At 49.4% G+C, this 16132-nt stretch overlaps 2 protein-coding genes across 8 annotated transcripts in view; both read right to left on the reverse strand.

Moving 5' to 3' along the window:
* Nucleotides 1-302: 302 nt before the first annotated feature.
* Nucleotides 303-9237, reverse strand: MAP6D1 (MAP6 domain containing 1; the record flags this gene model as incomplete). Of its 6 annotated transcripts, none has more annotated exons than XR_014015916.1 (6): nt 303-861; nt 1205-1344; nt 2342-3512; nt 3845-3985; nt 4543-4660; nt 8858-9237. XR_014015916.1 is itself a non-coding variant. In XM_081235057.1 (3 exons), the coding sequence occupies 3 exons, from the start codon at nt 9235-9237 to the stop codon at nt 3905-3907; spliced, it is 579 nt and encodes a 192-aa protein (XP_081091183.1). In that variant the 3' UTR covers nt 2087-3904. The 6 variants fall into 6 exon arrangements, 1 of the variants encoding a protein (XP_081091183.1); XR_014015917.1 differs by having other exon boundaries at nt 2342-2434; nt 3271-3985; XR_014015918.1 differs by having other exon boundaries at nt 2342-3094; nt 3271-3985.
* Nucleotides 9238-12733: 3496 nt separating this feature from the next.
* PARL (presenilin associated rhomboid like) overlaps nt 12734-16132 on the reverse strand; it is a 56095-nt gene continuing 52696 nt past the window's right edge. For both annotated transcript variants that reach the window (XM_081235053.1, XM_081235052.1), the window contains one exon: nt 12734-13059. In XM_081235053.1, coding sequence (XP_081091179.1) covers nt 13036-13059 — 24 coding nt within the window. In that variant the 3' untranslated portion in view covers nt 12734-13035. The remainder of the gene's footprint in view (nt 13060-16132) is intronic.

Consider the following 16132-nt stretch of genomic DNA (forward strand, 5'->3'; position numbering starts at 1 on the left):
TTGGAGCACTACACTTTGGTAGGGTTTTTCTTACATTAGGTCAAAAAGAGCTGGGATGAGGCAAAGGTATAGGTGTTTGTGTACTTGAATTAATTCTTCCACTTCTTTCCAAAAAGAATTTGCAGCTACTTAAAATAAGGATTACGGTTATATAAAAATCTGAAAAAGTTTTGGAAAAATGCATGTTGGTCCTGGCCATAGTGGTTTCTGACAGCTTGGAGCAAAGGAAAACTACCTGATTGAGCTCAGAGCCTCCTCAAAGCCAAGGCAAAGAGTAAAAACAGCTCCTGTTGTCCAATCAAGAAGCACACTGGTTCGGCTGGCAAGAATGGGTCTGTGCTGAGGCCAGAAAGAAGTTACTCCTGTGACCCAGTCCTGCTGGGACCATCTGCTATCACAGTGGCCAAAAATTTGCAGCAAGTACAGAAATATTTCAGAAATGACTATTATTTATATCCACCCTTAATAAGAACTAAAAGCTTTGAAAGCTTTGGTTCTTCAAAGGTAAGAAGTTCTTTGGGGAGGAGGCCCTGTGATACATTCCAAGTATGTAGCTTTCTTGGGACCAGGCTTCACTTAGTGTCAACCTTTAGGGAGCTGATGGTCTGGAGGAAGGAGAATAGGGGCATTGATTAGGCCCCCTTCTTGAATGTTATTGTGTCAGCCATGGTTTTGACAGGAGCCACGGGACAGACAGTGTCACAGTACCTTCATCGGGGACTCCCTCTTAACTGACTGAAGGCGTCTGTGTGAGTGAGGCCAGTGGAGCTGATCCTGCTCAAAGGGTCCCCCGTTGGCCCAGGGTGGGCTGCATGGCCAAGGTTCTCTCAAAAGCTGCTTTTTGGAGTTTGGCCAAAAATCCTGGAGTTATTACAAGGATGAAAGTATTAGTGTTTGTAATGGGTTTTTCTGAGTTCGACTCACTACGGAGCCGTCAGTCTTGACTGACAGGGGGTGACAGGACCCAGGGGCCTCCCTGTGGTTGGGCCTCCTCACGGCTGGTCAAGGCTGCTACTGCAGCGCTAACTTTGGTCATGGAATAATTAATTTGAACTCTTTCCTTTGGCTAAAATTACCTAACAAGCAGATTAAAGTGCTTTTTAATTTAATACAGAAATGCTAATTATATAGAAACTTTTAGCAAATATTGTAAGGTGTAAAAAATTTTTAATTATCCATAGTTCCCCTTCTCAAAGATAGCTACCATCAGTATTCCAGCGCGTTCCTTTCGGTCTTCGTCTGTTTGTATCATACATATGACCTAGGTGAGTTGGGACCACGTGGCTGAGGTTGCTATTATCTCAGTTGCTTCTGAAGGCGACTCCGGTAACATAATGTTAAGACCTTATTAAGACCTAGTGGGAGGAAGCTGCTGCTTCAGATCCAGATCTAATAATGAACGAAGTCTAGTAAGGAAGGCTGTTGGGTTGGGGTGTTTTTGAAAAGCTGTTTGTTCCTGGGTGTGCAGGATGCCTTCCAGAGGTCAGGCCTCTCTCAGGCATTGGTGCTCCCACTGCTGCTGCAGTGCCAACATTGCCAGCACGGGGCAGCCTGCTTTACCCCCAGCTCAGTGAATGGCCTCTTGGGACAGGCTCTGGGGGAGGGATGGGCATGGCTGGCTATGCGGTGTGACACAGGCAGGGGCTACTGAGAGGGCCTGTCAGTGGCATCAGATGGACCAAAGCTGCAGATGGGAGTAAAGCAGGTTCCCGGGAAGGGGTGCTTGGGCAGGAGAGAATAAGTACAGCAGCTGTGCTTTGTTGGCCATTTACTGTACTAAGCACACTGCACATAAACACATTCTCTAGGGGAGGTGGGGAGGGGAGTGGCATTACCCATACTTTGCAGATAAGGAAACAGAAGCTTAAACTGCTCCCAGCTAGTGAGTGGAGAAGCCAAGATTTGAGCCCAAGACTAGCTTCAAAGACAGTCCTTCTACCCTAGGCTCCTAGCGGGGTTGGGGGGAAATGAGTAAGTGTAAAAGAGGAAGTTCGTGGGTTCTGTTAAATATTACTACAGGGCTTCCCTGGTGGCGCAGTGGTTGAGAATCTGCCTGCTAATGCAGGGGACACGGGTTCGAGCCCTGGTCTGGGAGGATCCCACATGCTGCGGAGCAACTAGGCCCGTGAGCCGCAACTACTGAGCCTGCGCGTCTGGAGCCTGTGCTGCACAACAAGAGAGGCCGCGATAGTGAGAGGCCCATGCACCGCGATGAGAGTGGCCCCCGCTTGCCACAACTAGAGAAAGCCCTCGCACAGAAACGAAGACCCAACACAGCAAAAATTAATTAATAAACTCCTATCCCCAACATCTAAAAAAAATATATATTACTACATACGACACCAGTGTGACTGCAGCCCAGGATCAGCGTTCTCAGAATCTACAAGCCTCCAAGGGAGAGCAGCAGTAGCCATGGCACATTAAAGTCCTCTTACTAAGAGAAGATAAAGGAAGACATGAGAAGGCGTTCGTGTTTATAATTAATTTAAAGAAATGTTAAACAGTATGTTTGTGTTTTAGTAAAATCTGAGATTGTACCATTAATCTGTTTGCTTCTCACAGAATACCCAGCACGCAGTCTCTTTTCCCTTAGAAGCATCTAACATGCAAACCAATGAAGTCTGAAATAATAGAACCCTTTGTGTAAGCATATGGTTTTGCTTTTTCCCTTTAAAATGACTCTCAGAGCATTTCCTTTGCTGGGACGTGCCAGAGCTGGCAGCTAGCACCTCTGAGGGGGCTGACGGCCCCTTGCAGCCTGAGCTGGAAACAAGGCCCCACCTCTGCTCTGAGCTGCTTCTAAAACCTGAATGCCACCTCCTGTGGTGAAAGTAAATGCTTACCTGGCTAAGCCACCTGAGGGCTGGAAAGGGGTAAAGATCCAAAGGGAAATCCTTGAGCTTCCTTACCAAAACTGTCCTTAGCTTGTGCCTCTCATCTCTAAAAGGAACACAAACTCCTTCAAACGTTTCGAGGGCTGCTGTGCAAAGAGGGGACCAGGCTAGTTCCAGGTGGCTGCACTGGCTGGAATTTGTCAAGAAAGGAGAGGGCCTTCCAAAAACAGAATGAGCTGCCTCAACAGCTAGTGAGCTCCCTGTAATGAGATGACGTTTTCAGGTCTTTCAGGGAATGAAGCTAAGGCCACCCTTCTCCCAAAGGAGCTCCCAGTTCTCAGTATAGTAGTTCCCATCTAGTCATCAGTACATTAAGGGAACAAAACTGGAGTCAGTAATACTAAGGTAAATGTCATTCACTCAGTACTTCACTCACCCCAAGAAATGTTTTGTTAAAACCAGGGTCGTCTTGGCCATAAAGAAATTGTCTTTAAAGCTGAAACCCTATGATTGATATTCTGCTTCTTTGGGAAACTTCTTCCTGGTTACTTAGCATCATGAATCACGTGCAGGTGATAACCTAAGATTTCTTCTACAGCCCGAACATGTGGGGCCGTTGGTGGGACTATCCAAGGACACCACCTTGGGTTACCATAGGTTATAAAATTATCATGCAGCCTGTGAAAACAACAACGTGGACATTACTGGATCTTTCAAGGACCTGTTATGTCCATATTCCTCAGCCCCCAACAACCAATTCAGTTCACAGTAGAATGGATCAAGTTCTTCAGATTTAAAAAATGAAGGGTGGCCAAAAGAGGCAATTAAAAAAGATCTGAAGCTTTCTGCACACGTCTCTGAGGCCCAGAGCTGAGCTGGGTGGTGCTGTGTCCCTCTGTGCCTGCTCCGCCCGCAGCCTCGTGCAGCTTGGAGAGGAAGTAGTGCCCCACGGTGAGAACAGAGGACCCTCCCCCTCTGACGGCAGGGGCCGTCTGGTCCTGAGACCTCACCCCAGTCCCCGGGCAGTGGGTTCTGATCCTCTGTGGCTGCTCGCTCCTCTCCGTGGGCAATCACACGTTGAGGATCCGGGGAGCTGAGGCCTGAAAGATGGCTGAGGGGTTAGGGGCGAAATTCTTCCTCACCTCAGGGACCTGGAAAATGAAATGTGGTCACAGATCAGTGGGCCTTTCCCTCGACTTTCCCCCTCCCCACAGCTCCAGGAAAAAAATTCCCTCCTCTTTGTCCTCGAGAGTTGGGACTGCTAACCTGAAGGGTCTGCAGTTAATGCGGGGTTCCTGCGTTAGTGGACATTGGCCAGATGGAGCACATGGACCTTTGTTTCTCCCTGAAGCCTCTTTTGGGTTACCTCCCTTCCAGCTCCTCCTTACACGAACGCTGGGGCCTGGACAGCTTGTCACTAGGGCTCAGTGGTCAAGGGTAAGATTGGGATTTAGAAGGGAGGGGACACCCTGCTCCCCAGAAGTCAACACTAGGGGGACACACATGTGGCTAATGACAAAGCAGCACCTTGGCTTTCTGTTTGCGAGGGACAATTGGGTGCTGAGACACCACTGTCCCTGGCATGATGCCATCCTACACCACCCAAACCTGACTCCTAGTCCCTAACCTGGAAGAAAAGCCTCTGTCCTCACATCCCCTGCAGCCAGGCACCCAGCCCCTCGCCCTGCAGCACCAGCTTCGGACTGACCTGGAAGCCAGCCCCGGGGCTGCGGTCCCATCCAGAGCTGTGGGTTGTGATGACTCTGGCGGGTTTCACCTTTGTGGATCTCGATGGCTTCACTCCAGTCCAAGCCTGGAATTCCTGTCTGGAACAGAACACATCACAACCTTGCACAGGGTCACCCGTCCCTTCCCCTGACCCCTCAAAGGCCTCGGCCCTTGCCCTGTGCTTCTGGAATATTCCTGACCAATGTCCACTGCTGAGATGCTGCTTTGGCTGCAGATGTTCCTTTCTCCCCTTACAAAGGCAGAACTAGCAGAGGAAGTGTACCCCAGACAGCTCCAGCGGGAATTTTCTCTCACGCTGCTGGGGAGCGTGGCACAGGCTGCACAGGGAGTAAGCAGAGAGCTCAGTCAACAACTGGATCCTACTCATCCCGAACTGCGAGCTCCCGGCGTGGGCTGGGCCTCAGAGACAGCACGTTCCAGCCCTGTCCTCCAGGGCTCCCTGTCTTGCCTCCGGGCCACTTCAAGGGGCCCTAGAGGCCCAGACCAGCGAAAGTCACTCGCCTGCAGCCCACATTGCTGGTGGCCCTTATGTCCAGAGGAGGTGCCGGACTGGACAGCACACTGCACGGTCCTCCATACCTGGTTACAACTGAGGAAGAAAATGAGGCTCAGTGTTGTGTTTAGTTTTTAATAACTTGTCTCATTAACTCCTGCAAAAGAGTGTAAATCGTAGTGACCATCTCAAGAAACTAAAGACAGCCTGGTGCTGTGCCCGTGGGCACTGATGCGTGGGAGCAGGGAGGGAGGACAGTGGTCTGCACAGGGGGTAGGTGTTGGCTACCTGGAGGGACGTGACAAGGCTGGCACGGCCTAGCTCCAAGTGCTCAGAGTAGCATTCTTTTGACAAAGACTTAATTCTTCAGTTCCTCTTAAAAAAAAAAAAAAAAAAGAGCTATTTTAATTCTATCAACTCCCCTACTAAATGGCAGAGACCTCCTGTGCCCACAGGAGCCGCTGGCCAAGGCGATGTTCTGAGGAAAAGGGTCCAGATGGCCAGAGGCAGCACCCATATTTGGGCTGGGTCCATGCCTATCTCACCCCATCCACAGCCCTGGCCGGGTTTCAGGCCCTGAGGTCAACAAAGCAGCCTTTTCTCCTTAGCGGCACAGCTGGGCACCACTGGGCAGGACACGTGTGTAGGGAGCAGCTGTGTCTGTCTGTGGTCAGCACTTGGGTACCAGGAGGCGAACTGGGCCAAGGCCCTATTGGATAACTTTTGCTTCCAAGGCTGCAAGGTTTCAGAGACCAGCTGCCCGAGCCATCTGCTACTCCGTTTCTCCTGGGGAAGCAGGTCCTCCCCTTGGTGTGCCCTTCTGTTCCCACACTGAGCTGAGCCTTGGGTCTGGCAGCACAAGCCCGCTGCCCCAGGGTGGCTGCAGGGGTCCCAGAGCAGGAAGTGACCAGAGCCAGGGGCTAGAGCAGTGCCTGTGGCTGCTTGTGGGGCAGGCCTGGTGATGGAGCCCAGGTGAGAGGGGGGCCTGCAGTGGGGATGGAGAAGGGACGTTGAAGACAGACTCGTCAGGGCCTGGTGACTGCCCAGGAGATGAGGAGGGCAGGCTAATGGCCTGCCAAGGAGATAATACAGGACTAGCTGAGTTCACTGTGCCTCCCTCTACCAAGCAGTTTCCACCACTGTCCACCTCATGTGAGCCTCAGGTGGACCTTGAGGGCCGCAGTCCCTCCTGCTGAGGGGCAGGGAGCCACCCAGGGCATTGCAGAGCGCCCAGACTGAGGATCCTGAGGCTTGGGTTCTCAGGCCAACATGGCTTCAAACAAATCCCTGAACTTCCCTAAGCCTTCCTGATGGGCAGTTGGAAAAGTGGGAGTCAAGTCTAGCACTTTGACTGTTGGCCCTTTAACTGACACCCAGGAAGGAAAGAGGGAGACGACTGGGCCAGGGGTGCTGACACACCGAATTCTGGAGGGAAGGCTTTGGGAGGAACTGGTCAGGAGGAAGGACCCAGGCTGGCAGTGGGCAGGACCTGCTGCCCATCTGGCCAAGTGAGTAAGAGGCAGGTCAGTTCTCACCTGGATCCAGACCAAGGGCCAGGAGAGGCAGGACCTGCTGGGGTGGAGAGTAGCAGCCAGGAGTACTCATATCCCTGGGCTCTCCGGATCTGTTCATTTCCTTTGCTTTGTAAATTTCTTTAAATAGTTCGCTTAGGTAATGTGCATCTTTCAAGAAGGCAGCCGGGATGGAGTTGTTCATTCCAGTAGTAGAGCTGGGAGATGGAGGGTCCCCGAGGTTGGCTCGCACGGTGCTGGGGGAGCCAAGTTCAGCAGTGGTCCTATGTCTCTGCCAGGTGACCCAGGCAGCTAAGCTCTTGCTATTTCTGCTTTACAGATGAGGAACGGGTCAGAGGGGCCAAGTGACCCACCAAGTTTATATACCAGGAAGGAGAGCTCTAGTGAGTACCAACTCTTGCCCAACTCAGCACTTTTCCACCACTGCCGGACACAGGTCAAGCAACTACCTGATTCAGAGGAGGCAGCATCTTAGGGGATGATAACCTGTTGGGGGCACAGATTTGGTCTCTGAGGCAAGACACACTTGGGTTGGGTTCTGCTCTGCTCTGCGTGACCTCGTGCCAGCCACTCAAGTTCCTCATCTATAGAATGGGGACAGCAAGAACTGAACTTATTCCAGGGCGTTATTGTGAAGTCTTGGGGAGATAATCTGTGGGAAGTCCTAAGCCTGGTGCCTGGTACATGCCAAGCAGAGAGTAATAACTAGTACCTTTAGTATCACTGGAGCTGGAAGGACCCAGCAGGACATTCAAACCTGCCACCTGCTCAGCAAGGGTGAGGGACGGCTTCTAAAAGTCCAGCCTTTGCTTGGACACTTCCAGTGAGCTGGAGATCAGCACCACGTGACCTTACCCATCGCAGTCAGTTCTAATTATTAGAAAGCGCTTCCTTCTCTGAGCTGAAGCTATCTCCCTGCAAGTTCCGCCCCCGTCTGTGCCTGGAACATCAGCCACTTGAAGGCTCTGCACACCCAGGACCTCTGGCCTTCCAGACCTGTCACCATTCAAGGCCCCTCCAGCTGGTTCAGGGCCCCGTCGTGCAACAGTCGGCACCGTCCACTGCCTGGCTGGGGCCCCAGTGCTGCGGCTCAGTGTCTGCCCTGCCCCTGACATCCTTGGCTGCATTTCTGCAGCTCAGCTTGAGCACACGTCCCTGAACACAAGACCCATCCTGAAACAGCCACTCCCCATCGAGTTCCTTAAAACCTGCATGCCCGTGAAGGAACCTCTGGGGAGACAGAATGTTCCACGTGTCTGAATTATGGTGGTGATGCCCAGGTGTATACAAAAGTCATCCAGCTGTACACTTATAATGGATGAATTTTACTATATGGAAATTATACCTCAATAAAGTTGATTTTAAAAGTAATAAAATTGAAGGGGAAGGTTCATACCTTTTGGCCCTTAATTCCACAGGTAGGAATTCATACTAAAGAAATTATTGTATAAGCAAAGGTTTAGCTACAAGAATGCTGATCAAAGGGGAAATTTTTTGTTAAAGGTAATACATGTACTTTTTTTTTTTTTAGAGCAGTAGTTCAGGGAATTCCCTGGTGGTCCAGTGGTTAGGACTCTGTGCTTCTATTGCAGGGGGCGTGGGTTCCATCCCTAGTTGGGGAACTAAGTTCCTGCAAGCCATGTGGCACAGCCAAAAGAAAAAAACAAAAAAACAAAGCAGTGGTTCAAAAGGGCAGAGTGAAAAGTCCCTCAGTCTCCTTCCACCCCTGGCAACATCCACAAGTCCTTCCCCTTCTTCCTCTCCCTAAAGGTTACCATTTTCTCACACATCCAAGCAGAGACATCCTACGCTTATTTCAGCAGATACGTATGTATCAATAACCCCTTTAAAAACAAATAGTAGCAGATGTATCGTTCTGCATCTTTTTTGACATCTTCTATTATCAGTACATTCTGGGCTTCCCAGTAGCCCATCCTATGGCAGAGCTATAATTAACTAGTCCACAGGACTGCCCGAGAGGGCAGCGAGTGAGGTAGTGAGCTCGCCGCCACGGAGGTGCTCGCTCGCTCACTCCGAGTCTGGTCGGGGAGCATCGAAGGAGACGCTGGCAGTGCCAGGAACCAAAGGGGATGACCTCGGAGGCCGCCCGCAGCTCTCGAAGTCGTGTGGGATGGGGACTCCAGGCGCCTCCTCTCTCCCGCCCACCCTGGTCCTCCAGGCTCCCCAGCTCAGTCTCCTGGGACCACGGGGTTTGCGTACGATGCGCTCCCCTGCCCCCAGCCTCATACCTGTACGATGTGGTCGCCGCTGCAGCCGCATCTGCGTCGCCGACGGGGAGCACGTAGACCCCCCGGCTGTAGGGCGCGGGGGACTTGATCCTGCGGCCGCCCGCTCCCGGCCCGCGCCCCAGTGCTGCATCTCTGGGCCCCGCGGGCGCCGTCCACACGCCGAAGTCCCGCTGGTACTGAGTAAGTGGCACGTCCCGGCCGGGGTCCCGCGCGCCTGCGGGGGACGGGCCCCTGCGTGAGGTGGCACCGCCCAGGCCCGGCTCCTCGCTCTCGAGGTCGGAGTAGCTGTGCAGGGTCAGTGGCACGGCCACGTCGGAGCGGTCCAGCTGGTTCCAGCGCCGCGCCAGGCAGCAGAGGCGGCTGATGCACGGCCACGCCATGCCGGCCCCGGCGCCTGGCGCTTGCTCGACTCCCTGCGCTCCGGGCCCGCGCCGCCCCCGCCCGCGGCCCCGCCCTCGCGGCCCTCCCGGCTCCGCCGCAGCCCCGCCCCCCGGCCTAGGGGTGGCCACCCAGGGAGCGGAGGGCTGGGCGACAGCCCCGCGAGGCCAGGGCCGCCTGTGCAGGGCTGGAGCGGGGCGCCGGTGAAGGAAGAGGGTAAGGCTGGAGGGGTGCAGAAACGGGGCTGGGGTTGGAGGAACTGAAACCGCCCGGAGGCACAAGTGTCCAACTTGAAGAATGTCTCATAATTTAATCCAAAGTTCCCTAAATGCTCTCTTATAATTTAGACCTGGCTTCGCAGAGGCTGACGGCCGGATGGCGACAATTCCTAGCTGATCGCCCTCCGCCAGCCCCCAGGCTGCAGCCCGCCTCCCGGAGGGTCTGTTGGACCCCGCCGACACGGGACAAGCCGTGGCTGCCAGATTTGCGCGAGGCTGCAGCGCGGGGCTCGTGGGCACGCAGGGGGAGACGCGCGATGAGGGGATCACAGGGAAGACTTGGGGCCGCGCTTCCCATAGAACGCGGGTTTGAATCAGCCGCTATGATGCCAAATTTGGGACATGCAATTCAGCTTCCACCTAGAATTGGCATTAGCCCTCAATTGATATTTCCTGAGGCCTAAAATCCCTCATTTTAAAGCATGGCCATAAAGGCTTGCTTATAAAGCTGCCACAAATCTTTGGCCACTATGCTATAAAAGTTTCTCTCCCTCCTGCGCTGAGCTAAGTACAGGTAATCCTCCAGGCTATAGGTCAGTCTGTTTAATGCAGGACAGGGTATCAAACAGCTCCCTGGCCACACACAAAGGCTTCCTGAATATGTGACACTAGCCCTCAGTATGCAGTGCAGACCAATTACTAGTAACTCTGTTGAAACAGCATTAATTACCCAGTGCTCCATCTCCAGCATATACTTGGACAGTATCCAGCCTGCACCTCAGAGGGAGGGCTGCAGTACAGCCCCGGCCATCAGAGTACAGAGTCCTCTCCCACACCACTGCCTATCTTAGCTTGAAGGCACAGTAAAGTGACACAACGACTGATTCCTCTCCCACACCACTGCCTATCTTAGCTTGAAGGCACAGTAAAGTGACACAACGACTGCCCCAAGAGGCAGCAGCAGAGGGGCCCGAGTACACTGGGAGATGACACAGCTGCTCAGAGTACGCTGGCTTTGTGTGACTTATGTGTGCCAGGGCCTGGGTCAGCCACCTGGGAGATTGGTGACTAAAACACCCCGTTCTGCAGAAAAAAAAAGAGCAGCCCTTCTTGTTTTGATTTCTTCATTCACTAAACAACAGTCAAAGAGCACTTACAACGTGCCTGGAATAATGCTCGGTGCCTTCAGGAGGTTTACAGTGCAGTGGGGGACAGACGTGGAAAGCAGTGTAACAGAGCTTTCCAACAGCGGAGAGAGGGCCAGGGGCCTGGACTCGCCGCCCGTAGTGAGGGAGGGTAGTGGGGTCGGGTGGGAATGCAGGGTCCAGGGGTTCAGCCACAGGCAGCAGAGGCTGGGCCACGGAGGGCCTTGGTAGCCACACTAGGGAGTTTTCATAGGCGACAACAGGAAATGACTAAAGTGTTTTTAGCACTCTGTGGCCTTGTGGAGAAGTACAGGACATTTTAGAGAGCAGCTGGAGAACAATCTTAACAACAGTCCAGGTTAGAGACAAAGGACTGAACTTAAAGCACTGGGAGTGGAGAGAAGGGGCTGGATTCTAGAAATGAGAGGTGAGAGAGGGAAATCTAGAATGGCCCCAGGTTTCTGGCTTAAGCCAGGAGTCATATTTGAAGTGCCTGTGTAGTGGGGTCCGAGGACCTGGAACTATGCCTGGGACATAGTTCCACACTGTCTACAAAGTAGACATATATACTGAGTGACAACTTAGAGATATTCAGTGGGTCCAGACCTCAGAAGACATCCTCACAGAGATAAATGAAGCCACAGAAATGGAGAGAGACGAGACAGCTAAGAGTGCACTCCTGGGATCCCACACTTCGGAGGACAGTGGAGGTGGCACAGGCTGAGAGGCACGCTAGCCAGGCAGAGCACGGCCTTGGGGTGCTCACGTGCCAGCAGAGAAGCCAAGATGAGAAAGCAAGATACCCCAGCGGGCAAATAGGAGAGTAGGGACAGTTGCCAAAGCCATGGACAGTTAGGCTTGTGCTTCTGGAGCTGGGCGCTAACCTCCCAAGGCCTCTCACAGGTAGGTAACTTGACCTTCCAAACGTTCCTTCTCTAAACATCACAAAGCAGAGAGAGCAGACATGTCTTTGTTGCCTGTTTTCCGGATCTGCCCACGGACGACATGAATTTCATTTTGGACTCCATATGGAATGTCCATGTGATCTTAGCCTCCCATCCCATCTCTGAAAAACACTTCTTGTCTCATCTGTAAGGCACAGGGTTCTTAGCATAACTACATATTCAGAAATGTCAAAGCACAGCAGTGTGACCTTGGGCAGTTCCCACACACGACCGCCCTGGCTCCTTACTGGCAAAATGAGGGCTGGGTTAACAAAAATTCTCTCTCCTTAAAGTGACATTAGTTTAGACTGTTCTAAACTAGAAGAGAGTCCCCTTCCTGGCAAGAATGACCGGTACTTTGCAGCAGAGAAGAGTTTGGCTTGGTGGGAAAAAGATGAGGAACCACTATAACTGGACAATTCCTATGTGCTGGGCACATGCTGCCACTCAGCTCTCAACACCGTGTGAGGTGAGCACGACTCCCTTCCTTGTCATGAAGCCAGGCGCTCCGTGCCCGCCACCATGCAAGCCCGGCCCTCTCTAGCACAAGGTGCAAAATTTGGTATAACCTTTTGAGATCAACCAAAAGACTCAAAAACTCTTCTATAAATCCTTTCAAGAAAAACTTTTAAATTCTCAAATCGCATTTCCTAGAAATAATTCTCAATCACGAGGACAAGTGAGCTCCACTACAGTGAAGCTATGATGACGACCACTGTCTGCTATGTCAGTATGATGCTCCACTTCAAAGAATCTACATTTTCCAACATAAGATGCTATTAGGCTCAGATTCAAGTCTGAATTTATCCAAGATACTTCCTTCTAATTCTTAATTTAGCTACAATTTTAACCTAGAAAGCAAAACCTAAAAGTATCTTTCTGTATATGCCACTCACTGCCACGAAACATTACCTACCTTTTTGGGAAAATTTAGAAAATATTGCAGCTGTTATTTCAGACCCATGCCAGAGAGAAGATGCTCTTAACTTTTACCTGTCAACCAAGCAAGGAAAGGGGTAGGTAAGTAAGAGTAAATATTTAGCAGAGGTGCTAGAAGGCCAACATTAAGAAATAAGCGCCTCTGAGTTCCAATCAGACCTTTCCATGTACTCAAACTATGTTAAATATAACAACGAAGAGCAAGATTCCAGGGCAGCATTAGTGCTCTTCAAAAGAGACATATACCCGCTGTTTACAAACTAGAGATATAAACCTTTATTTCACAACTTTGTCATAATTCATTTTCTAATGAGACATGTACTGGGGACATAGTTTAAAATACTGGGAAAGCTAGATGCTCAGTGTCTTCCAGGCAGGAGCAAAGATGTGGTCACTCCAGAGCCGATGCATTCCTAGGGCTTCAGGCAGCATGGACCAGTCGTACCAGTATTGTCCAACCCCAGTTTTACTTAGAGCCACCTCCTTTTTTGGGGCCGTTAGTCCTCATTTCATGCCAAATTTTCACTAGAGGCTCCCTGTTCTTCCAAATGAGTTCATGACCATAAGTAATATACCATCTGGGGAAAAGAAAAACAAACCAGGTCCAACATTCAAACAGTACGACATACAAATGCCAAGTACTATGATGATATCAAGCTGACGTTTTAAAAACTGAATGCCACTGTCATTTACTATCCAGCATATTAAAATAGCTGATTAATTTATTTAATGTAGATCAATGACTTACCTTTAATATACAGAAGACATAAAAGATGGAAATAGGATGGACCATGTGTGACTGCTCCAAAACTGTAAGTACTTCACACACACTACTTTTAATTCACCACAACCCTGCAAATCAAGTATCACTTTTCCCATTTACAAACACGAAGAAATCAAGTCTGAAAGAAAGTCATTTGCCCAAGGTGCTAACAGCTTCTAAGTGGTCAATCAAGCGCTCACTAGTAGGTCAGAGTGATTCTAAGCCTGGACTCTTTTTGTTATGTCAAGTGTAAGAAATGTCAGAATCAGAATTTACTAATAATGATGGCTATACTAATTTAAATGCCTCTCACCTTCAGCCTGGCTACACAAAAGGATCCAAATTCTGCCCACCTTTTAAAATACAGCTCCAATCCCCATCCTCTGTTAAACAATGCCTAAAAGCAGCCTGAAGCAATGAGCCGAGGAAGCTGAAACGCTGAGAGGTTTAGTAATTTAACTTGCTCAGGCTGCACAACTAGGAATGACCAAGCTGAGACTAGAAACCAAATCCGACCCTGTAACCTGTGCTCTAACCACGGGGCTACACTTCAGCCTCTCAGGAGCATCTGCTTAAGCTGAGGAACACACAAGGAGTGAGATCAGAAGCCCACGGCCCGGGGGTCTGCACGACCAGGAGCTCTACCCGAGGGCAGCACAGGCTGCACGAGAAGTTCAAAGGCATCTGCCTCCCAGGGGAGCTTCCCTGGAGGAGGGGCATTTGGAATGGCTATTTTAAAAAGCTTTTGTTATTGAAACTTTTATTTTTGCCCTGGTTTCCCCAAACAGATTTCATGTTCCCTGAGGCAGAAACTAGATTTTGTTGATCTTTCATCTTAGACACCTGACTGAAAAAATGCTCTATTCAACTTAATTGATATCAGAATGGCAGTTTAATGTTTTAACATTTTCTTAATGTTTGGAGCATGTATTTTTTTTATTACAAAGGGCTTGAATTGTACCTGAATCCGAATTCTCACTAAATATAGTTAAAATTTAATCATAAAAAGTCACCATTAAAATTTTGAAAAATAATCAGTAAATTTACAGAAAGAAAAAAGCATTTTAAAAACATGCAAATTAATTAAGAGGCATGTTAACAAAATTCTTTTGGGCTTAGAGTGACATTCTCTGGTGAACTTAAAACAAGAGAAAAAGGATCACCCTATGATTCAAATGCAATTATAAAACTCTTACAAGAAATGAAACACTTGTCGGGAACTCTCCATTAGTAAAGTGTCTTCTCAAATCTTTTTAACCTACTTATTTCAAGCAAAGAGTCAAACGCTTTAATCTTACAGGTACATTGTTTTGATTAAACTCGTAAGTTCAAATGTAATTGGTCATTTGGTTAAATTAAAATTAGGAAAATATTTCAAACTGACTAATTTTTGAGGTATCTTTTTTTCTGTTTGTTTTTGGTAGCAGCCTCACAGTCTAGTGCTCAGTCTGAAACTCCAGCTCTGCAATGACTCACTGTGTGACCTTGGATAACTCCCTTCTTTAAGCAGTTTCCTTTCTGTAAATTGGACTACCTCACAGGATGTTAAGAGTATTAAATTACTCCTTAGCGTAGGCACACAGCAAATACTCAATATACATTAGCTATCATTACTGCAGCAGTACAAGGTGAAGACCATAAAATGTGGTCAGGGACATAATGTCAAAGCAATGTGCAGGAGGTTACTAACAGATCTTTACCTTTTCTAACATCTTTAATCTAGACTGAGGAATCTTTACCATTAAAGATGTTAGAAAAGATGAATTCTAGATATGACCAAGATCTAGTAAACGAATGGAGTTGAAATTAGAAACAGCAAAGAGAAAGGATTCCTCTGCCTTTCAGATTCTGGACTTTAAAATACATTTGATCCAGTTTTCAGAACAGAAAAAGGTCATCTAATTATAGTTGAGAGGAATAAAAAACTGCTGTGGAGAAGATCCTTTAAGTATACATGGAAGGAGCCAGGTAAATTTAGAGTTAATAAAACAAAACCCCTTTTCATCAGTCTTTATGTTTCTCATACTGTAATACCAGGTCAGTTTTTACTATTTATAATGGGCTGCTGTTAAAGCTCAAACTCACACATGCTATTCTTTAATCATCACTGAAAATTATAAATGGCATAATGGCATTTAGTTCCACCGCCTCCTGGGCAAAACTGCTCCACTTAGAGTAGATTTTTCTACTTTTTTTTTTTTAATTAAAAAACTAAGGGGGCTTCCTTGGTGGTGCAGTGGTTGGGAGTCCGCCTGCCGATGCAGGGGACGCAGGTTCGTGCCCCGGTCCAGGAAGATCCCACGTGCCACGGAGCGGCTGGGCCCGTGAGCCATGGCCGCTGAGCCTGTGCGTCCGGAGCCTGTGCTCCGCAGCGGGAGAGGCCACAACAGTGAGAGGCCCGCGTACCGCAAAAAAAACCCCAAAAAACTAAGGTTTCCCATTGTTGTGAAATAAAGTAAAAACCAAATAAGGGTAAAAGGCAACAGTATGCAAGAAAAGAGAGGCCATCAGGGATCCAGCATATCAGACAGACAACAGCTCTGCTGAAGGGCCTCTCAGGGTCAGATGGACTCCAGGAGTCCTGAGGATGTTCTATGACAGCGTCGCTACAGCACTACTATGTTTTAGGCAAGAGTCCATTGCCTGAAGCACAAGTGGGAGATCTTGTAACCACAATGTAAATGTAATCACTGTGGTGTGACAGAGGTGGGGAGGGCTTTGGATCTGGGTGTATTAAATCTCTGCTCTGCTACTTAAGAGCTGTTTGACCTAGGGAAGATCACTTCTGAGCCTCAGTTTCCATCAGTGAAACAGAGGTAATAATTATATACCGCAAGGTAACTAGCTCAGTGCCTGCAACATAACAGATGCTCAGTAAGTAGTCAACA

This window comes from Mesoplodon bidens, assembly GCF_964165515.1.
Source record: "Mesoplodon bidens genome assembly, chromosome: 5".
NCBI classification, from domain to species: domain Eukaryota; kingdom Metazoa; phylum Chordata; class Mammalia; order Artiodactyla; family Ziphiidae; genus Mesoplodon; species Mesoplodon bidens.